Genomic DNA, 23,566 nt, shown 5'->3' on the forward strand with positions numbered 1-23,566 from the left:
ATTTATTGCAGACGGGGAGTTTGACATTATTATGAGATTTATATTTTTGATAGTGAGTTTAACATTGTTATCACATTATATTTTCATACGAGGGGTTGTTTGAGATTGCCATATTATAATTTTAGTGAAATATGAATTTTTAAATTATATAAATTGATTTGATTTAAAAGTTTGCTTTTCAAATTTACCGTGTGATTTCATATTATTTTGATAAAATATTAATTTATGTTATATATATAGGGGCAAGATATACTTACAACCAAAAAAATTTATCATATTTGCAACCAACCTAATCACTATTGATTTTCGTCAATCTAACGGTTATAATTTATTATAAATTAATAATTAATTAATAAATGTGACCCAATAATTTCCAATAAATTATAACCGTTAGATTGACGAAAATCAACGATGATTAAATTGGTTGTAAAGGTGATAAACTTTTTTGGTTGTAAGTATATCATTCCTCATATATATAAATTGATTTGAGATTTGATGATTTTTCATATTTATAGTTTGAATAAAATATTCATTTCATATGTTACAACCCACAAATACCGATGGTTTTAAATTTCATTATTTGCTCACTGAGTTACAACTCGTCTCATCGTAACTATATCATCCGTTTAGATTTTTAAGAAATTAATTTGGTGAAAAAAAAAAATCTTTAAAAAAACTAACGTGGTGACATATATATATTAATCTTTGGAGAATACTAGGCGAAAGTTTTACTCTTCAAATTTTTATTGGATACAATCACTTGAACGAAACTTCGATGGTTCATGTTATTCCTAAAATGAAGCCTCAAATTGTGCGTGTTATTTGGGAAAGGTATAATTAGTTGATTATAAATGCTAATAATTGCACCCCGCAATAGACTTAAAATTTCAGCGTGGCTTAGTGATATGAATATTTCTTCACGTATCTCACAAGCAATCACAGTGGAAACACAATAATGTCGTTAATGCTGTTTTTCTATATGGATTAGAAGTACAAAACATCATAGAAAATGAAACACTAAGCTAACTCGTTGTACCTATATAAGACATGTGGAAAGATCTATTATTCTTTTTTCCTTTTTCATTTTGCTTGTTAAATGATGACGCAAAAGCTTTGTTGGCGGAGTTATAGATGAACAAAGTAAATGTGTCAAATGAAACAAAAATGGGAAGGCCATTTGGCGGAGAAAGAGACGGTGAGAGTTTCAGCCGAAATAAAAAAAAAAAAAAAAAAAAGAGAAGAAAAGAATAATTATTGGAATAATTATTAGTTGTAACTTTTTTTCTTTTTTTTAATACAAGAGGAAACTTTTTTTTTTTTCTTTTGGCTAAAAAGGAATAACTGTGCTTCTCTCTTGTTCAAGTAAAGTGAATTTATATCTTCCTTGAGTTTAAAGGCAAAGGATTTATAATATATAAATATAGTAAGTTGTGATTAGAAATGGTAAGGTAGTGCATGATCCACCATCAAATGGGAACCAATTTCGGGTTAGTTGCAGGCTCTCACATCGGCAATGAATTCATTATCATTCGTCAAGATGGTGACTTTGCTGTAAGTAACAACTATCATATCTTATACAAAGTGATTATATATATTTTAATATTTTTAACTATGATTATCTTTTAGGATTAGTTTCATTCCACTGCTGAGTTTTCTAAAATCCCGAACTCTACATGAATTATTTTTCCGTAAACCTTCTATTAGTAGTCTATTATATATTCTATCACATCTCATGTCATCGCACTGTTATTCTTATCCTTATCCCTAATAATTCGTACTCAAATATATACACATATATATAAGGTTGTTTCTTTGTGACGAAAAGTTCATGTTTGAGTACGAGAAAATTTAAAAATTGTAAAAATAAGGCTGTAGACAATCGATGCTAAACTCTGTCCTAAAATCGGAAGCTTTGTGTACTGGATTTGCCTTTCTTTGATTTTTTTTTTGAGATATTCCAATCGGTTCATCGCTTCGCGACTAGTCTGATTCAGTGCGGACCTAGGATTAAGGCTTTAAACTCCTCTTTTTTTAAATATATGCAATATGAACATGTAAAGTAACAAAAGGATGGTAACATTAACATTAGCACATTGGTTTGGTGTGGTGCAGCAGAGAGAGTTGCAACACTTACATGGTCAAATATGCCAACTATGTGGAGATGACATAGGGGTTAATGTAGACGGTGACCTCTTCGTGGCATGCAACGAGTGTGCATTTCCTGTTTGCAGAGATTGTTATGAGTATGAACGCAGGGAGGGAAACCATGTCTGTCCTCAATGCAAAACTAGATATAAGCGTCTCAAAGGTATGTTAAAAGCACAATAGGATTCATATATAAGGGGCGATTCTCTCAACATTATTTTTTTAATTCTCAATACTCGAATTTGAGACCTGTGATGAAGAGGAATAAACTCCTTATCAATGGTTGGTGCAACTCCTTTTGATTGAGTGTTCAGGATGTGCTAGAGTTGAGGGGGATGAAGAGGAGGATGGCATTGATGACTTGGAGAATGAATTCGATTTTGATGGAAGAAATAAACAAGATATGCAGAAATCTGTGTCTCCTGAGGTAATGCTTTATATTGGTAGTAACTTTTTTTTTTTTTTTTTTTTTTTAAGATATATAATTATTAGAGAAGTATATAAATTATTGATGGGTCTTCACTTATTGTCTTAAAGATTTTTTAGTTAAATTAGTTATTTACATAGTATCAGAACTTAGGTATCTCGGATTCGATTCTTGTCGCCTCCCATTTTCTTTATAGAATTTCTTATTACATTTAGACCGAGCCTGCGTATTATCCACCTTTCAAATCCAATGGATTATCTTGTGAGGAGGTGTGTTAGATAAGTATATAAATCATTGATGGGTCTTCCTTATTAGTTTAAGTTTTTGGATTGAATTAATTCTTTACAAAGGCTCTCACCTAACACTTTAAAATTTTGGGTTGAAATAATTCTTTACAACATTAATAACATTGAGGTTCGAACCTACGATCTCATGCAAATTACCCAAACTCCTTATTATTATAGCAATGCTAATTGCTTATATTAATAGTGGTGGTTGTTGTAACATTCCTATATATCCATATAACATATGGCCCGCATAATCTAAAATAAGTTAGAGCAAATTATACTGAACTACTCTTCTCAAATTTGCTTAGATTACACTCCTTTACTTTATATCATAGTTTTCAGTTATAATTAAACATTAGCCAACTTTAATGAAAGCGACGATAATAAAAAATTTAACACTAAAGAAAAAATAATTGATCACTTAATTACAACTAGCTTTCAAGAAGAAAAAGCCACTTAATTTTGAAACTGTGAACTCATTCACCTGCAGCCATACTAAAAGAGTTTGTTATCCTTTTCTATTCATATTTCTTTATGTTAAAAGACTTATTATTTTTTTGTACTAAAACGAGTTATTATTTAAAAGATTAACTATTATAAAAAAACATAAAATGCTTTTATTATAACTTAGACTTAAAACGAGGATGACCAAATATAACACCCCGTTCTAGAACCGGTTTGTTATCATTACGTACGGCATTGAACGCAGTTACAAACACCAAATTGAATTAAACTACGGATAAACTTTTTCCTTTTTTTATTTATAAACGCTTTTGATTAAATCAACTCCGTACTTAAAACTATTCCCATAAGGTGAATGTAACTTAACTTAATGTGGAATTATTACTGTAGGTCTCATTTTTATGCTTTTATATCTAAACGCATCCTCTCTTTATTTATTTGAGAAATTCCTATTCTACTTTTATGACCTTCAACTTTAAATATATTATAGGATTATTCATTAGCTACGTGTGGGTTCAAACCGCGCTCAAATCAGAGCACCGTGGCCCAAGTTACGCATTTTCTAAGAAATTAGGTGCTGAAATTTCCAGGACCCCCACGCTCCTAGCGTGGGTCCCGCGCTCCTAGCGTGAGAATGCTCCAGAAGGAAGAAAGGTTGGCGCCCCTAGCGCCACAGTGGCGCCCTCAGCGCTAATGTCACTGCCTCATTTTGGCAGTTGGCGCCCCTAGCGCCACACAACAGGGCTGGATGCCAAAATAGGGTAATTTGACCTACCTATGGTGTTTCCTCCATAAATTTAGTTATACTCATCCGATTTACACCATCTTGGTCTCTATGGAAAGCTAGGAAAGTTTTCTACAACTTCCATTAAGACAAAAGGGTCCAAATCCATCATATAAAATACGAAAAATTGGACAACAAGACAGGATATCTTTACTTCTACATGGATTTTCCACTTAAAGGTCTTCTTTCACCTAATTGGCAATCATATAATTCTTTCAATATATGAATTCTAGTCTCTCAAAGTACTCATACACTAAGAGAAGCATGCATAACATTTCATCATATATATATATATATATATATCCATTAATTACAACCTTACAACATGTCTTAATTACAATTCATGGGACTTAGCTACAAAACACTATGATCATTCCCTTGGCTCCCACCAACAAAAGAGATAACCAAGGGCATGAGCATAGGCTAAGTCCATTCAAATACAACAGGATATACATCTAGCAATTGACTATCAATGAACAATCCTATACATGTGAACTACAAAATGACATGTATAATCTCAAAAACAGAATCTTCATGTATCACTGCTAATCCAAATATGGCCACTTGCCACTGGTGGCTCCTGCAGCATCCTTGCCTGAAAGGGGGTTCCCACAACACGGGGTGAGATATACGAATATATCCAGTAAACCAGGGGTCCTTGGAGCATCTCTCCACCCCATAGTTCAAAAACAGTGTAATAGCAATAACAATAATAATGCAATAAATACATATATATGCAATGTGTAAACAACATCTCCAGGAGAAATCCCTCGAGCTCTCAAGTCGTCCTAAGGATACTCAGATGCAAATAGTCCTACTGGCCAGCTAAACTACCAAGTATGATTTACGCATCGTCATGCAACATACCAACATAGGGAAACACCATCCTATGCCACACCAAAGCATACACATACGTATAACAAAGCATTAAACTATTTCATTGCATTTATACACACTATCACTACCACTACCCATTCAGGGCTTGGTGGAACAATCAAGGGAATTACACCCAAGGTCCGAAGGCTTACCTCAAAGCTTCAGTTCAACCTTTGTTCACCAACAAGTTTTGCCACCAATTACAATAATCAATTTCACACACCACCACTTACACACGGTGTAATGCAATCAAAACATTGCATTCAAGAGTATCTTTTAATCATAAACCAAGCTATCCAATTCATGCCACAACAAAAGCATGGACTTACCTATTCCAATGAGCTAATCAAGCTCCATAGCTTGCTCCAATGGTTGGTCGTTCAAGGTTGGTCCAAATGCCTCAATCCTAGACATAACATGGACACCATCAATATTCAACCAAACCAAACCATTGATTTCTAATGCATGAAAGTCCAACATCAAGCATTAAACCTTGCAATTTTCAAAGCATAACCAATGACTATCTAAGCTCATTTTCACCGATTAAATGTCATTCCTAGCATTTTTCATAACATATACTAAGTCGCAATCCTCCTAGAACATAGCCAATCAACTCACATTATCATAAAACTCCAAAACACTATTCATCAAAACCTAAATCATGTAAAACTCAAGGAATTTGTGTGAAAGAGATGGAAAACTCACCACAATGGATCACACAACAAGGAATGGTTGTTCCTCAAGCTTCCATGGAGGTAGAAGCCAACAAATCCCTCAATTTTTCCTAAGGTTTGGATTTTTGGAGGTTGAAATCTCACTCCACAAAGACTCCCACTCAAAACCAAGCTTTGATTGTGAAAGAGAGGAAGATTTGGAGTGGTTTGGGCTTTGGAATGGATGAATTTGGCTAAGGTTTGCACAACCTAGGGTTTCCCCCTTCCTTTCTCTTCTCCTTCTCTTCTTCTCCTCTCTTCCTTCCTTTCTTTCTCTCTTCTGGCGCACGACGGGTTGGGGAAGGGATTTGAGTTCTTTTTGTATTGTATAGTCACTTAACATAATTTAAGTGGGATCAAATGGGTATTGGCTCATCTATCTATTCAACTCCATTCACTACCAGACTTTACCCAAAAGTCTGGAATATTTTTCTATGAATATTTCCACTTTCATTTTTATATTTTGGATACTTTTGTCGGTACCCATTTATACCCCTTAATTTTCACTGAGTACACTTTTTACCTCAAAAGTGACCCCAATTCATTTAATTAGGTCCTATACGTAATTTTACTCACTATTACATGCTTAATTATTCAATCACATTTAATTTACTAATTAATTAGGTTAGGGCTATTATACTAAAACTCTAATATCATCTAATAACATAATTCTTCTAAAAATAAAAATAATTTTTGAAAAACATGAATAATTTTATTATAACGCTAACATCAATTCGATCATCACCGCCCCTCACTTTCAAGTGGAATTAAGAAAAGCACAAGGCAGACCAAAAAATGGCCTTGTGCAACACAAAGCGGACCAATAATGGACTTGTGTCATATTCACCCTTCAAGTCCAAAGGTCCAAAGGGCTCTTGCGTGAGGGGGTGTGTTAGAGAATATAATATAAATCATTAAAAAGGCCCCACCCAATATCTTAAAATTTTTGGTTGAAGTGGTTCTTTAACACATTTCATCTAAACATCGCATTTTTCTCATAATCACGCCGACTAATCTCCATATTTTAGTTAATTATTTAACTAGCCTCGTTTGGGAACTACTTTCTTCATATATAATAAGGCAACTCCTTGTGGTACTACTTAATTAGTCAAATCTCGAGTGATTAATAAACAAATTTTGTTTCTCCGTAAGCCAATAGGAGTAAATTAGTGTTGAGGAGTTTCCATAATTTGCAAGAAGTGATAGGTTCAAATCTCCATGTCACCATTGAAATTTGGGTAATCCATCCGTAATGTTACAGGAATTTTTTTGTTTTTCCTACAGATACAATTTTGTTGTGGAACCCATGAATTGTTTTTCTCTGTCTTTATATCATTTTCTCTCTCTCAAAATATTGTGTCTGTAGTACAATATTTCTTTTTCATGTAACAGCACATATGCATTCCCCTTGAAATTTTGTTCTGGGTTCTTAATTATTTTATCTTTTGCATGCATGCAACACACCTCTTGGAACAGGATGACGAAATATCTCAAGAGCATCATGCTTTAGTTCCCTCAAGTTCAACCTTGGGCAAAGAGATAATTGCATTGCATGCAAGACCCTTGGACCCTTCCAAGGACCTTGCTGCTTATGGCTATGGAAGTGTTGCTTGGAAGGAGAGAATGGAGACATGGAAGCAAAGACAAGGGAAACTTGGCAACATTAGAAAAGAAAATAACAATGAAGCTTTGGACAATGTTGTAGATGATGACACTGAATTTCCTCTGTAAGTTCTTCTCTACAATTTCTTTAGCATCAAAGTGAAGATATATACTTTCAATCTTAGTGGTTAATTTTATATTTAATAGCTCTAATTTATTAGATATATGAGTCATTTGAGATAAGCATATCAATGACTAAGATTGAGTATAAGACTTTTTATTCTTATATCAGTACTATAAATTGATTATGTCACTGTATATATTTATATAGGCTATGATCATTTTATATATGTACCTTTAAACTCTCAATCTTGACCATTAATTTCATTTATTTCAAATTGCTCTAATATTTTTGTTTACGGTAGTCATTGGATGGTGGTGGATTAATGGTAAAAAATGAATGTAAAACATTTTATTCTTACATCAGCCTAAAAATAACCAACGTAAGAATAACCTCTATATATATGGATATATATGTGTGTGTGTGTGCGCATATGCTTTATTATGAGATTGTAATGTTTACTTATGTTAATCAGAATGGATGAAGCAAGGCAACCATTGTCAAGAAAGTTACCGATTCCATCAAGTCAAATTAACCCTTACCGAATGATCATAATAATTAGACTAGTTGTTCTTGGATTCTTCTTCCATTATCGAGTTATGCACCCAGTAGAAAATGCCTATGCTTTGTGGCTTGTATCAGTAATATGTGAGATTTGGTTCACTCTTTCATGGATTCTAGATCAGTTCCCAAAGTGGTTTCCTGTTACAAGGGAAACCTATCTGGACAGGCTTTCCTTAAGGCAAGTAATGTACACATAGTTTTATGATATAAAGTTTTGTATTTATTACTACTTAGGGTCCTTTTCTTTTTCTTTTTTTGCAGTCAATGCAAATAATTTTATTTTATTTTTGCAGCACACACAGAAAATGTGGGACCCACTCATTTCAAAAAAAAAAGCCAAGATTCGTTGGCATATCTTGACTTTTCTATGTGTTGCTGCATAAGTTTTTTTTTTTTTTTTTGCAGCAACAACAGCTGAGCTATATTTTCCTATTATTTATTATGCTTTCTTTGCAAGTTTATTAACAAAATTTTGTTCATTCATATATAGGTATGAAAAGGAAGGTCAACCTTCACAACTATCTCCAATTGATATATTTGTGAGTACAGTTGATCCACTAAAAGAGTCTCCTCTAGTGACTGCAAACACAGTTCTTTCAATTCTAGCTGTTGATTACCCTGCTGAAAAGGTGTCATGTTATGTATCTGATGATGGCGCGGCAATGTTAACATTTGAGGTTTTATCTGATACTTATGAATTTGCAAGGAAATGGGTTCCTTTCTGTAAGAAGTTCAGCATTGAGCCTAGAGCTCCTGAATGGTATTTTGCTGAGAAAATAAACTATCTAAGAGATAAGGCATACCCATCATTTGTCAAAGAGAGAAGAGCAATGAAAGTAAAGATGTTTCCATCTCTTAATTGGTTTGTCATATAAATCTTCGTATTTTATATGATAAAAGATTTCTATTCATTGATACTGCAGAGGGAATATGAAGAGTTTAGAGTTCGAATTAATTCTCTGGTTGCTAAAGCTAGGAAGGTCCCAGAAGAAGGGTGGACAATGCAAGATGGAACACCGTGGCCTGGAAATAATGTTCGTGATCATCCAGGAATGATACAGGTAAGTAACTAAAGAACATGTCATATATATATATATATATATATATGGCCATTTTGGATTTTTTGCCTAACCTTATGATTGTCAATGTCAACCCTTTCTCAGGTTTTTAATGGAAAAAATGGAGGATATGACATGGATGGAAATGAATTACCATGCCTGGTATATGTTTCTAGAGAAAAGAGGCCTAAATTCAATCACCATAGAAAAGCAGGAGCACTGAATGCGTTGGTAAGCAGTACATGAGAAATGGCATCCTATAGTTATCTTAAAATGGACCCCTCCTGTCCCTCTATCAAAACTCTGGTGCATAAAACTCCTCGACTTTGCGAGAGTAAGATAAAGGGTAGATTGTAAGCAGTGTTACCCTTATATTTTTGTAAGAGACTATTTCCTAAACTCTAGTCCATGACCTTCTAGTCACAAAGGAGCAATCTTACCATCACTTCAAGGCTCGCCCTCCCTCTACCTCTTCCAATTGAAAGGGGGGGAAAAATTGAGGGTGACAAGAAGCTAGAGGATGTTCTACATTTTTGGTTAATGATGCAATTGACATCAGTGCAGAATTTTTTGATACATTTCCTTGTTGATCTGTTAAACAGGTCAGAGTGTCTTCCGTGCTGTCCAATGCACCTTTTGTATTGAACTTGGACTTTGATCATTACATCAACAATAGCAAGGCGATAAGAGAGGCAATGTGTTTCATGATGGATCCTTTATTAGGAAAAAGGGTCTGCTATGTTCAGTTCTCCCAGAGATTTGATGGTATTGATAGCAATGATCAATATGCCAATCAAACAAATGCATTCTTTGATGTATGAAAACTCTTCTCATACTCCAAAGAAATTACTCTTTCTTTTTCTTTTTTTGATTTTTCAATGTGAATGGAAACTATAATAAGCTTATTCTCTTCCCTTTTAGATTAACATGAAAGGTTTGGATGGTATCCAAGGACCTACATATGTTGGGATAGGATGTGTCTTTAGAAGGCAAGCACTGTATGGTTTTGATGCTCCAAGAAAAAAGAAGCCTCCAACCAAGACATGTAATTGCTGGCCAAAGTGGTGTTGCTGTGGATGGTGTTGCATGGAAAAAAGTAAGAAGAAGAAGTTGAAGAAACCTAAGTTTGTGAGAATGGAAAGCAATCTCAAAAATGTACATTCTGATGCATCTATAGCTGAGAGTGCTCTGATGTGTATTGAACATGGCACTAAAGGTAAACTTTTCACATCTAGTACTTGTCCGCATATTATATTAAACTCTCCATATATATCTCCATGATAATGGTTATTCTATGGTTTAAATCATCGGAAAAACTCTTTACTTCTCAAGAATAACTCTTTCCCATAGAAGAAAATGTTAGGTTATTTGACTTCAGTCAAATACTTACAAAAATTGTGTCATACCTATTTGATAATCTCTCATTTCGTTTTATATGTATAGTAGTGGTAAAGTTGCAACTTGTGACCAGAAACTCATAGGTGTGAGTTTAGGAAATAGTCTCTTTGTAAAAATGTAAGGGTATGACTGCCTGCAATCGATCATCACCCTTATCCTTGCAAGTTGGGTAGCCTTGTACATCAGAATTTGCCCTTTTTATATATATTTAATAAGCATATGAAATAGGAACCCGGATTATTTTGTGAATATATCACTCATCTAATCTAAACTTGTAAAACCTTGAATGTAGGAGTTGAAGATGAAATTTTGGCTCCAATCTCAGATCAGAAATTCATAAAGAAATTTGGACAATCTCCTATTTTCATTGCATCTACTCAGTTAGAAAATGGTGAGACACTAAAACATGGTAACTTTGCTTCTCAACTTACAGAAGCCATACATGTTATTAGCTGTGGCTATGAAGAGAAAACAGAATGGGGAAAAGAGGTAAAGAAATGTTTTCCATTACTATGATGCTCTTCCTAGTCTCCTTATTCAAACCATGGATTCAGCTCTATGAACAATTATTTTAATCATTCAGGTTGGGTGGATCTATGGTTCTATTACAGAAGATATATTGACAGGTTTTAAAATGCACTGTCATGGATGGAGATCTATATATTGTATTCCTGAAAGACCTGCATTTAAAGTATCTGCCCCAAAAAACCTCTCTATTGGTTTACAACAAGTCTTTCAATGGGCCCTTGGATCCATTGAAATCTTCATGAGTAAACACTGCCCTCTTTGGCATGGATATGGTGGAGGACTAAAGTGGTTAGAGAGAGTTTCTTATATAAATGCTACAGTATATCCATGGACATCAATACCTTTGGTGGCATATTGTACTCTCCCAGCTGTTTGCTTGCTTACTGGGAAATTCATCATTCCTCAGGTATGAACTTTTTTATTTTTTTGCAACCAAAAGATCTTTTTAGTTTTCTAATTTCTTATTATGATTGGAAGATTAGACCTAGTTATAGTTATAAGTGAGTAACTTGGAGCAACACAAATTCTTTTTTGATGGGAATTGTCTTTCAAGTTTTATGATAAAAACCATCATCCTTTAACCCGGATACATCATATTGGATCTATCAAAAAAGATATGGGATTGGGATTGGGATTCAAGTTGTATTCTTTGTGCTCCTTTGGAATTGGGATTCTTTGTCTTACTTAACAAAAATTCTTACTTGGGATTCTCGGAAGAAAGAATTTACTTGTGATTTGACATATTGGGGATTAAAACCCCCTAACAATAATTTTTTTATTATTGGGCTCATTAGACTCGTATATACCTAATTGAGCCAATATGGTTGGTTATCCACTCATTTAAACCATACCAGTCTAGGAATCTATTTGGGCTTTTTATTTTGATCACTTATTTTACCCGATAAATTAAATAACATGATATAATTGAAAATATAATATGATGCTCAAAATAACATTAGGAAATAAAATTTCCAAACAGAAATATCTATACTTATCAACATTCTTGTTGGCATTGCAGCTCAATAGTGCAGCTGGAATGTGGTTTATATCTCTTTTCATTTGCATCTTTTCAACAAGTGTGCTAGAGATGAGATGGAGTGGAGTTACAGTTGATGAATGGTGGAGAAATGAGCAGTTTTGGGTGATTGGAGGGGTTTCAGCACATTTGATTGCTGTGTTTGTAGGATTCTTCAAGGTCTTGGCAGGTGTAAACACAAACTTCATTGTGACATCAAAAGTAGAAGATGATGACAAGGAACATTCTGAGATGTTTGCTTTGAGGTGGACAACTTTGCTAATCATACCTACAACATTGCTGATATTAAACATGATTGCAGTAGTTGCTGGAGTTTCATATGCAATAAACAATGGCTTTGAGTCTTGGGGGCCTCTAATAGGGAAACTCGTATTTTCCTTTTGGGTAATTCTTCACTTGTATCCTTTCCTCAAAGGCATGATGGGTAGGCATAATAGGACTCCCACCATTGTTCTTGTATGGTCAATCTTGCTTGCATCTTTCTTCTCTGTCTTGTGGGTAAAAATTGATCCATTTTTACCCAAATCAGATGGTCCAATTCTAGAGGAGTGTGGATTGGATTGCAATTAGTTACATGCATGATAATAGTCATAGTAATTGTTTTGCTTAATTCAAATCCTGGTTAGTCAGAAATCCTAGAAAGGGTGGAAAGGTATAAACCCAAAACTGAATTTTTCAGGTCCATTAAGATTATGTACCCAAAAAAAATCCTGAATCCTAGGGGGCATGAGTTGGTAGAACTTTTTGGACAAAAAACAAGTGTTCACTTGATTCTTTTCTTTTTTACAAAAGAAGGCACTGTGTGAATTGTTGTACTACAATTTTAAATTTACCAAACAGTATACTGTAGCATAATTATAAATTCATTGTGGATCCAATATATTGAGATTGAAACTATATACATTGCTAACATGTTCAACACGATGACTTGCTATGATAAGAAGTTTTGAGCATCGTTCACTTATTATTTGCGAAAAATTTAATTTTATGTTCTAAGAGAACATTTTATTGTTTTCACTATTTTTTTCTGAATTCCGTAAACAAAATAAAAATTAAATGAAATTTTCTTATTTATTAATGAAAACATATCAACTAAAAACCAAAATATATATATATCAAACGTAGATTTTGTTAAATTGATTTAATTTTTCGTTTTTTGAATCAAATTTTTTTTTTTATTCAGTTGGTTTGATTTTGAAGTTTGAATACGTCTAATTATCGATTCCTCTCTTACGAATTTTGTATTTAAATAATCAAAGAAATAGCTTCATTTTTATTAAATATATTAAGTTATTTATTGAAGAACATAATCAAATTAGTGCCAGTTATATAGTCTCCAAATGATGGTCAAGATAGTCCTTAAATACGTATTCCGTCAATCAAATTAAAAAACAAGGTTCATGACTTGGGTTTGGGATATTTGCGGATTGGATTGGATTGATTTTAAAGACAAAAGTCATTTAATCCAATTCATCAGTTTTCTTATTTCACTATCCAATTAGTTTGGCTTTACATTTAGATCTGATTTAATTCATTCCAACACAATAAAAGAAGTTTGAATAATATTAATTTTTTTTAAAGTTAGTAAACAAACCTTAAAAAATTAATAAATATAACAAAACTAATTCAAAATATCAAAGATATCATCCCACAAGCTATAACGGATAGGTTAGGTTCAGGATATGCTCTAACAAAAAAAAAAAATAGGTGATAACCAATAAAGTTCAGCAGAGTTGGATAGATAACTGGGTTTCTTAAACATGCAGGGGTTCGATCATTGGCCGTGTATATGAAAAAAAACTTTATTGGGAGAGGTTTATCCACTTAATGTGATCTCCTACCTCGAAAAGATTAGTCTTCAGCTGTCAGCTGGAGGATACCTTGAGAAACCAAAAACCAAAAAACCAAAAAAGAAAAAAAAAAAGTGATAAGACATTTCCGTAAAGAGAAACAATTTTGGCTATTATCTCATGTCCGTTAGTTATTTTTCTGGCGTAAACGTTTGTTCTTAATTGGGCAAGGATCCGAGTTCCTATACAAAACAGATGGTATAGCGAATTCATAAAAAAATAATGTGCATGTTTGTATGGTCAAAATATGATAATGTGGTGAATTGATAGATTGAACCCTCGGGTTAATGTGTCAACTCACCAATATGGGGCGATTTAGATTTAAGTTTATTTTAAATGTTATATGATAAATGATGGCTTTGTTGGTTTATCATTTATGTTCATGGCTATTATTATGAGACATAAAAATTTCTTGTAAGTCCATAATGCTATTGTTTCATTGGGGAGATTATTTTTTATTCACTTCTGATTTGGTACAAAAAGATATTAACACAAAAAGAAAAGAAACTTGAGTCCGCTTTTGGATTTTAATGATGGTATTTAAAAAAATAAAACTAGATGCTAATGAAATTCTAATTACAAGATGTAATTATGGGTTCATTTGCATATATTCACATGCGTGATGTCATTCTTCTGTTGTATGATAACACATTAATTATTAATTAATTTCAAATCATGGTTTATTCAGTTATACTAAATGAAATTATTGGCTTAAATCATTCTTTTATCATTGGTTTATTACTTGACGATTGTTTCAAACTTGAAAAATATTTGGATATTACATATTAGAAATAAAGATTAACATTGAATTTACTTGTTTATTTTTTTTCAGTATTTTAATTTTTTAAACTGGTTGACCCATGCTTCAAAACGGGATAACTTAGTATTTTCAACCCATTCACTAATAGCAGATCAATCTATCCCGTTCCATTTTTAGCGAATTAAAATTGGAGCAAGGTGAGATGGGACAGGTCAGCCAGTTTTGTCAAGTCTATATGAATTGATAAATAAAATTACAAATGAATGCATGTTTGTAAATTCAATTACATATTTATGCGTCTCTGTAAATTCAGTTTAGGTACACCTCTGACCTTGGCTATTGTCATATACACCTTGAGGACAAGGTATGTGTAAGGGGGAACAAAAATAATAGGAATGGATGTATGCAAGATAGACCTACAAAAAGATAATGAGAAGTATGTATTGTACGAATTTGTTTTTGAGAGAATGCATTAGTTGGTTACAGATTTTGAATTCTATTATTATCATTGTTGAACATGACTCATATTTCATATTTAGATGACAACTCTTGTTGATGAACCGTGAAGGCATGGGCTTGAGCTCATGAATAATCACTATTACTTAAAATTTATAGTTTCTATTCCGGATGGCTTAACCACATCCGAAGCCCAAGGGCCTGTTAACATGGATGGCCCAGTTTCGCAGAGCCCCAAACAGCCTAGGCCCAAAACCCCAAGTTACACACATGTCAGCCCTACCGGTTGGCCCTAGACGCCTGTCCCAAGGCAGCTCACCTCCCAAGGTAAGACACCAAAATGTCTTACCTTGGAACCCCATATGCTCTGCGGATCGCCCAGAGACCATAAGTGAAAACCGCCCTACTGCCGCATGCTGACACCGCCCAAGAGCAGACTCTGTATCACAGCAGTACCAGGCGTGTTAGCTTCTCACAACGAATCCCAAGGAGCGTTGACCTCCAATACGTAAGCCCTAACGGATCAGCCTCCAGGACTCCTATAAATACCACCCTTGGGCACAAGAGAAAGGGATCTTTTATGTACTGTTATTATGCCCATTTACTTCTAAGTCATACTCTTACTGTTTATCTGCCATTAGTATATGCTTGCATTCTCTTGGAATAATACCTTCTAGTCTGGTCTTTACCTCAGCTAGGGGTATTACCCATATAATAACATTACCCTCAAAGGGTACATAGTGGGCTCACAGAACTGAACGGTACATTGGCGCCGTCTGTGGGAAATTATAAACTTCTATTCCCATTCTCCTACCACTAAATACACCAGACACTTACCGTTTTCAAACTAACATGGTCGTCACAACAAGGCGAGCAGAACAAGTAAGGGCAGTAACTCCAGAAGGACACGTGCAAACTGTGCACTCCCCCCCTTTTATGCACTCAATCCCAGCCAGGCGAGAAGCTGCTGAAGCCTTTCCCCCAGTGCTGCAACCTGAAGACCTCCAGGTACCAGCGGACGGTCGTAGAGCAGCACTCCTGAATCATCAAGTTACAGTACAGGAAATGCAAGGAGAAAACATAGTTGAAAACCAACCCCCACCCCCTGGGGTCCAATTTGGAATGCCTTTCCCTACCCCCCTCACCCCCCCCAATCGTGTCCAACCAGCACGAAGCCAACCCGTAGCACTATATAATGACCATCGGGTCCCAACATACTCTCCCAGGCCTTATATGAACAATGTGGCCGCTCCTTTTCCAAATGGCTACCCGTTTCATGGATACCTCTTCCACACTCATAACGCGGCCATCCCCCAACAACAAGGATCGGTCGCGAACCTTGGCCAACCCCATTTTGGAGCCCACCAAGCCCCAGCTATCTCATACTCAGTCGAGGCCCCTCACGTACTTCGCCCTCCACCAGATTTACAGGCCCGTAACCTATGCTTACTAACAACCCCTCCAAACACCTCAGGGCGTAATAAACCCCTGACTGATAGCCTACGCCTCACTCCTATTCCCCTTGGCTTTAAGGGACCATCCAATATCGTTACGTACGTGGGTGACACTAATCCATTCGAATGGTTACAGAAGTTTGAAGCGGCAATGACCCTTCATGGTGAAACATACCTCCTGATGTGCAGAACCTTCCCAACGCTATTGGGCGGGAGAGCGTTAACTTGGTATACCACCTAACCAACGGGTAGTGTAGCATCCTGGGATGATCTGGTAAGAAAGTTCCAGACCCACTTTGTCACCAGTCGCCCCGTACCAAAGTCTGTCCATACCTTGGAAAAAGTACGTCAACAATCCGGGGAAACTCTTAGGTCCTTTCTGGATCGCTTTGACAAAGAAGCCCTGCAGGTACAAGGGCTAGACCCAAAGGTGCAGTTACACATACTTTTATCTGGATTGCGTGAAGGAGAATTTGCCTACGAGCTTGCTCGTCACGAGGTTATAGACCTTGAAGAAGTCAAGCGTAAAGCTCAAGAGTTTATGCGAATCGAGGAGTACAAAGGAAGTCGAGCAGGCGACAGCCACTACCAAGAAAACAGAGAGACTAAATATCGTGACCATGCAGAGAAGCGAAGAAAGGGTCGCAAACCTCCCAAGTATGTCAGTCGCCAACAAGGGCGAGACATGGCTGGACGTCATACGCATAGCGTCCTTCAGACAGAGTACAAGGAGGAGCGCAAAGATAGCCCAAGGCGTCAGCAGCAATCTCAAGGAAGTGCTGTATACCGCAAATTCCACCGCAGTAACGGCCACAGTACAGAGGAGTGCAGGCATCTCAAGGACGAGATCGACGAGCTCATCAACAGCAGAGGTCAAAGAAAGGCGGGAAGCAATGCCCGAATCCTAGGAATCAATAGGCGATATCGAGAGCGTTCCTGGTCGCCAGATCGAAGAAGGAGCACCCAGCCTAGTTACCAAACTCATCGCGGGAGAGATCGCAGGGAAAGGTCTCCCCCAATCCGCAAGGCACGTGATAACCAAAGCAATAGAGAAAGGCGTGATGGAGGAGACAAAGATTCAGCAGCCATAAAACATGGAGTGATAAATATGATCTCCGGAGGGCTGGGAGGTGGTGGAGTAACAGTTAATGCCCGAAAGAGACACTTGAAACAGTGCCTAGCAGTGGCAGGAAAAACCATCAGCAAAACAAAAACAGATGCAGGTCAGGCCAAACCAAAAATCGTCTGGGACTTCAACGAGTTGGGCGACGTCCTATCTGGCCATGATGACCCCTTGGTCATCCAAGCAATCATCGCCAACTGGAGCGTCAACCGCGTATTTGTAGATCATGGCAGTTCTGCTGACATTTTGTTTTTGCCCTGTCTTAAGGCTTTGGGTTTTGCTGTTAATGACTTAACACCAGTGGCAGGTGAACTTGCAGGTTTCAATGGCACAACCACCAAACCTTTGGGATTAATAAACTTACGATTATCTCTGGGAACACCACCTACGTCAAAGTCAGCCGACATTCAGTTCCTGGTGCTAGACACCCAGTCGGCTTACAACGTAATCCTCGGCAGGCGAATGTTCGCCGCCTTTGAAGCAAGTGTATCACACCCACACTTGGCAATGAAGTTTGTGGCAAGAGACAACAAGGTGGCGACGGTTAGAGGCGATCAAATGGTAGCAAGGAGCTGCTACAACATATCCATGAAACCAGCACCTAAAGTCACTCTCAAAGCCCAGGCAGCACCCCATATGACGACAGCCTATGTAACAATTGATACCCTCACTGAGAAGGGTAAAGAGCTTGACCAGTGTCTCCTTGTAGAATTTGATGCGCGGGATGACCCTCGGATGGAGCATTCCAGGCCCACACCAGATGGAGCTCTAGAGCACATAGTACTGGGCGAGAAGGACCAAACCACAACTATTGGGGCGTTCACCAACCCGGAATTGAAAAGCAAGTTGATCAAACTCCTACGAGACAACAAGGATTTGTTCGCATGGAAACCATTGGACATGCCCGGCATAGACCCGGAAGTATGTTGCCACAGGTTGTCAGTAGACCCAAAAGCAAAGCTCGTTTCGCAGAAGAAGAGGAAGTTTGGCCCTGATCGCAAAAGATCATTGATGAAGAGGTAAAGAGACTCTGGGATGCCGGTTTCATCCGAGAAATTAAGTATACTACGTGGCTATCAAATCCGGTACTAGTCAAGAAACCTAGTGGGGCGTGAAGAATGTGCGTTGATTATACCGACCTCAACAAGATGTGCCCTAAGGATGCCTATCCTTTCCCAAGCATTGACCAGCTTGTGGATAACTCCTCAGGGTTCAAGGTGCTTTCATTTATGGATGCATATTCAGGCTATAATCAAATCCTATTGCTAGAAGAAGACCAGGACAAAACGGCGTTCGTCACACAGACTGCCAATTACTGTTACACTATGATGCCGTTTGGGTTGAAAAACGCGGGTGCCGCGTACCAACGAATGATGAATAAGGTATTCAAAGACCTGATTGGTGATAGCATTGAAGTCTACATAGATGATATGATCGCTAAGTCACAAACTCCAGAACAACATTTGTCACATCTCCAAGGTGTGTTTGACAGGCTGAGAAAGTACAACATGCGACTCAACCCAAGCGCTTTCGGAGTTCCAGCAGGGAAGTTCCTAGGCTTTATGCTGACTGAAAGAGGCATTGAAGTTAATCCAGACAAATGCAAGACGGTCATTGATATGAGAAGTCCCCAGACGGTTAAGGAGGTACAACAGTTGACCGGCAGGATAGTCGCACTCACTCGTTTCTTAGCGAATTCTGCCTATAAGTCCCTTCCATTGTTTGGCCTGCTCAAGAAGGGTTGCTCCTTTCAATGGACTGATGATTGTGAGAAAGCTTTCCAAGAATTCAAGAGAGCGTTGTCTTGCCCGCCAGTCTTAACAAAGCCGGACAATGGAGAGACCCTTTATTTATATCTCGCCGTTGGTGTAGAAGCCATCAGTGCCGCCCTGGTCAGAGAACCAAACGGTGAAGCTCAGAAACCAGTGTATTTCATCAGCAAAGTCCTGCAAGGCGCAGAGCTCAGGTATCAGCAGGTTGAAAAGGTTATTCTCACACTCATCTTTGCTGCAAGAAGACTTCGACCATACTTCCAGTGCCACCCAATCACGGTTAGAACCAACAACCCATTCGCCAAGTATTACAAAAGCCTGATCTGGCGGGACGAATGATGTCTTGGGCGATTGAACTGTCAGAGTACCAAATCAATTACGAACCAAGAACAGCCATCAAAGCACAAGCCCTCACAGATTTCATTGCAGAGATGACCCATGCCGGTGCAAGCGGCAATCAATTGGAGGAAACACCGGCGACATAGAAGCTGTTCGTGGATGGATCAACCAACGCCAAAGGATCAGGTGCCGGATTGATCGTTGAAAATCCTGATGGGGTGGCGATTAAGCATTCTTTGACTTTCGACTTCAATACAACAAACAACCAAGCAGAATATGAGGCTTTGATAGCCGGTTTACTTCAAGCCAGAGAACTGGGAGCCCAACATCTCAAGGTCTTTAGTGACTCACAGCTAGTGACCTGTCAAATTTAAGGCGAATATCAAGCAAAAGGTCCCCTGATGTGCAGATACTTAGAAAGAGTCAAAGAGATAATGGAGACGTTCGTGACAGTCAAGGTTGAACACATTAGGTGTGGCGAGAACACTCGGGACGACATACTCGCCAAACTGGCCAGTGCGAAGAGTCCAAGTAATAACTGTTCTGTCATCCAGTATAATCTACCTACGCCATGTGTGGTGATGAGTATTACGGTAGAGACAGATGAAATCGCAGCAGACACCTGGATAACTCCAATCGTAAACTACCTTTCAGAAGGTACTCTCCCGCCAGACGAGAAAGAAGCAAAGAAGATTGCGCGAAGGAGTGCTCATTTCTGCCTAGTGCGTGGCCGGTTATACAAAAGAGGTTTCTCAACCCCGCTGTTGAAATGTTTGAATCCAGGAGACGTGGAGTACGTGTTGGAAGAAATCCACGAAGAAATTAACGGCCACCAGATAGGTGGGCATTCTCTGGCAAGGAAAGCACTAAGAGCTGGGTTCTATTGGCCGACCATGGAGCGAGACGCTTATAACCACGTTAAGAAGTGCGATAAGTGCCAACGTTTCGCCGACGTGCATAGGGCCCCACCAGAGGAGTTGACCTCGATAACATCGCCCTGGCCCTTTCACAAATGGGGAATGGACATTCTTGGACCTTTTCCAAAAGCCACGGGGCGTATACAGTGGCTGATCGTTGCCATAGATTACTTCACCAAATGGGTAGAAGCCGAGGCAGTCGCCACCATCACTTCTCAGAAGGTCAGGAAGTTTTTTTGGAGAAACATTGTCTATTGTTTTGGCATCCCGGGAGAGGTTATTACAGATAATGGCACCCAGTTTACCGATTCTAAGTTCAGAGAATTGATGACAAACCTCCAAATTCGGCACCACTTTGCAGCCGTAGAACATCCTCAATCTAATGGGTTAGTCGAATCAGCCAATAAGATGTTGTCCAAAGGAATAAAAAAGAGGTTAACCTCCCATAAAGGAGCTTGGCTTGAAAACCTTCACGGCGTGTTGTGGGGATATCAGACAACCGCCCAATCCAGTACTGGAGAGACCACATTCCGTCTGACATATGGTGCAGAGGCTATGATACCAGTAGAGATCGGTGAACCTTCTTGGAGAAAGGAGCAAGTAACAGAGGTAACCAACAGTCAAGGTCTCAAAGAAACACTTGACCTACTTGAAGAGATCCGGGAACGTGCAGCGCAGTCTGATCGCCAGTCGAAAGAAAGGTCAGCCAGCAGATACAATAAAAGGGTCATCCTCAGAAAGTTTCAAACTTCTGACCTCGTTCTCAGGCGAGCCGACGTAGGAAACAAGAACGCTCACGACGGAAAGCTCTCCCCGAATTGGGAAGGACCATATCGAATAGCAAATGCTTTGGGCGGCGGGTCATACGCCTTGGAAACGTTAGGCGGGAAAGCCATTCCAAGGGCCTGGAATGCAGACAAACTCACTAAATATTACAGCTGAGTCACAATGTAACAGTCACACTGCACTCTTTTCCTCTCCAAGATTTTAGTCTATTAGGTTTTTGCTTCGAGAGGTTTTTAATGAGGCAGATAGCCTTTGTTTAATAAAATGACAGTTGGTCACTCCGCTTGTTTGTTTGAAGTTTTAAAACATAAAAATTGTGGGTCGGTTCGACCCCACCCAAGAGCTAGCCGAGGATGTTTCTCGCCCTAGCCAACGTACAAAGTTTCGGGACGGTTCTCACCCCCGCCCAAGAGTTGGACTGGGACGGTCCTCACCCCCAGCCAACATACAAGTCGCGGGACGGTCCTCACCCCCACCCAAGAGTTGGACTGGGACGGTCCTCACCCCCAGCCAACGTACACAGGTTCGGGACGGTTCTCACCCCCGCCCAAGAGTTGGAATGCGACGGTCCTCACCCCCAGCCAACGTACAAAGTCGCGGGACGGTTCTCACTCCCGCCCAAAAGTGGGACTGGGATGGTCCTCACCCCCAGCCAACATACAGGTCGCGGGACGGTCCTCACCCCCGCCCAAGAGTTGGACTGGGATGGTCCTCACCCCCAGCCAATATACAAGTCGCGGGACGGTCCTCCCCCCCGCCCAAGAGTTGGACTAGGACGGTCCTCACCCCCAGCCAACGTACAAAGTCGCGGGACGGTTCTCACCCCCGCCCAAAAGTGGGACTGGGATGGTCCTCACCCCCAGCCAACATACAGGTCGCGGGACGGTTCTCACCCCCGCCCAAGAGTTGGACTGGGACGGTCCTCACCCCCAGCCAACATACAAGTCGCGGGACGGTCCTCACCCCCACCCAAGAGTTGGACTGGGACGGTCCTCACCCCCAGCAACCGTACACAGGTTCGGGACGGTTCTCACCCCTGCCCAAGAGTTGGACTGGGACGGTCCTCACCCCCAGCCAACGTACAAAGTTTCGGGACGGTCTTCACCCCCGCCCAAGAGTTGGACTGGGACGGTCTTCACCCCCAGCCAACACACAAGTTTCGGGATGGTTCTCACCCCCGCCAGGCATTGGAACATACAAGTCGTGGGACGGTCCTCACCCCCAGCCAACATACAAGTCGCGGGACGTTCTCACCCCCACCCAAGAGTTGGAGTGGACGGTCCTCACCTCCATTCGTAGCACACTTAATTGACAATTAAATAATGGGGTCAATAGACGATCATAAAAAAGCGACTAGAGTCAATTAATTATCAAGCGTTAAACAACGTAGTTGAGACGGGCTACAAACAATGTTTAAAACAAAAGGTTACAGATAAAAAAAAAAACAAGTTTGATGATCGCCAGCTAAGCTTCATCCTCAGTAACTACTGCCCCCTCAGTGGTCCTTCCTCCAGGAGCATCCACAGCCTCAAACGGTGATGACGAATGACGTTCCCCATTACCTTCGGGAATCTTATCAAAGCCAACTTGTTCAACAGCACGCTCAGCATCACCACCGATTGAGAACTCCGTGACGCCAGCAAATTCTCCATCAATAGCTTGCCCGCCGCTCAACAGTCGGTCATCACTTATTGAAGGATCCCCAGACTTATTCATCTCTGTTTCTTCCTCGCCAGCTACTTCTTCAGCATCGGACCATTCCTCTATCACAGTTTCTTCGCCATTGGATTGCTTGTGCAGTAGACGTTTCCCCTCCACTACATAAGTGGCACTCAGACCAGAAACGTCCACCTCAGGGTACCGAAACTGAATCTATTTCAAGGCATTATTGAAAGAGTCATAAAAAACATCGGCCAAGGCTACCTCCAATTCTTTCGCCTGCCCTGAAGCTTTTTTGTAGTCTTCATGGGTGGCATGTAAGTTGCCGTTTGCAGTGAACAGTTCAGCAGATAGCTCTTCCTTTTCCGACTGGAGAGCCGCCTTCTCGGCAGTTAACGAGGCATTCGCCAACGAAAGTTTCTCCTTCTCTTTCGAAGTTGCTTCCAATA

General features: G+C 39.0%; 1 protein-coding gene across 1 annotated transcript; it reads left to right on the plus strand.

The window, feature by feature from the left end:
* Positions 1–1,470: 1,470 nt before the first annotated feature.
* LOC133308748 (probable cellulose synthase A catalytic subunit 3 [UDP-forming]) lies at positions 1,471–12,571 on the plus strand. The gene is made up of 13 exons (XM_061509432.1): positions 1,471–1,551; positions 2,113–2,308; positions 2,460–2,572; positions 7,171–7,421; positions 7,893–8,159; positions 8,472–8,817; positions 8,905–9,042; positions 9,145–9,270; positions 9,642–9,854; positions 9,961–10,255; positions 10,730–10,926; positions 11,021–11,371; positions 11,984–12,571. Exons 1-13 carry the CDS (start codon positions 1,471–1,473, stop codon positions 12,569–12,571), a joined length of 3,162 nt encoding a protein of 1,053 aa, XP_061365416.1.
* Positions 12,572–23,566: the final 10,995 nt, after the last annotated feature.

This window comes from Gastrolobium bilobum, unplaced genomic scaffold (genome assembly GCF_033153095.1).
Source record: "Gastrolobium bilobum isolate Gb01-03AN ecotype WA unplaced genomic scaffold, APGP_CSIRO_Gbil_v1 utg1974, whole genome shotgun sequence".
Lineage (NCBI taxonomy): Eukaryota > Viridiplantae > Streptophyta > Magnoliopsida > Fabales > Fabaceae > Gastrolobium > Gastrolobium bilobum.

Bases quoted from the DNA above. Each gene is read 5' to 3' on its own strand.
- LOC133308748 (XM_061509432.1), top strand. From the start codon at position 1,471: ATGGGAACCAATTTCGGGTTAGTTGCAGGCTCTCACATCGGCAATGAA. The intron at 9,043-9,144 runs GTAAGTAACTAA...ACCCTTTCTCAG, and splicing joins ATCATCCAGGAATGATACAG to GTTTTTAATGGAAAAAATGG. The intron at 10,256-10,729 runs GTAAACTTTTCA...CCTTGAATGTAG, and splicing joins TATTGAACATGGCACTAAAG to GAGTTGAAGATGAAATTTTG.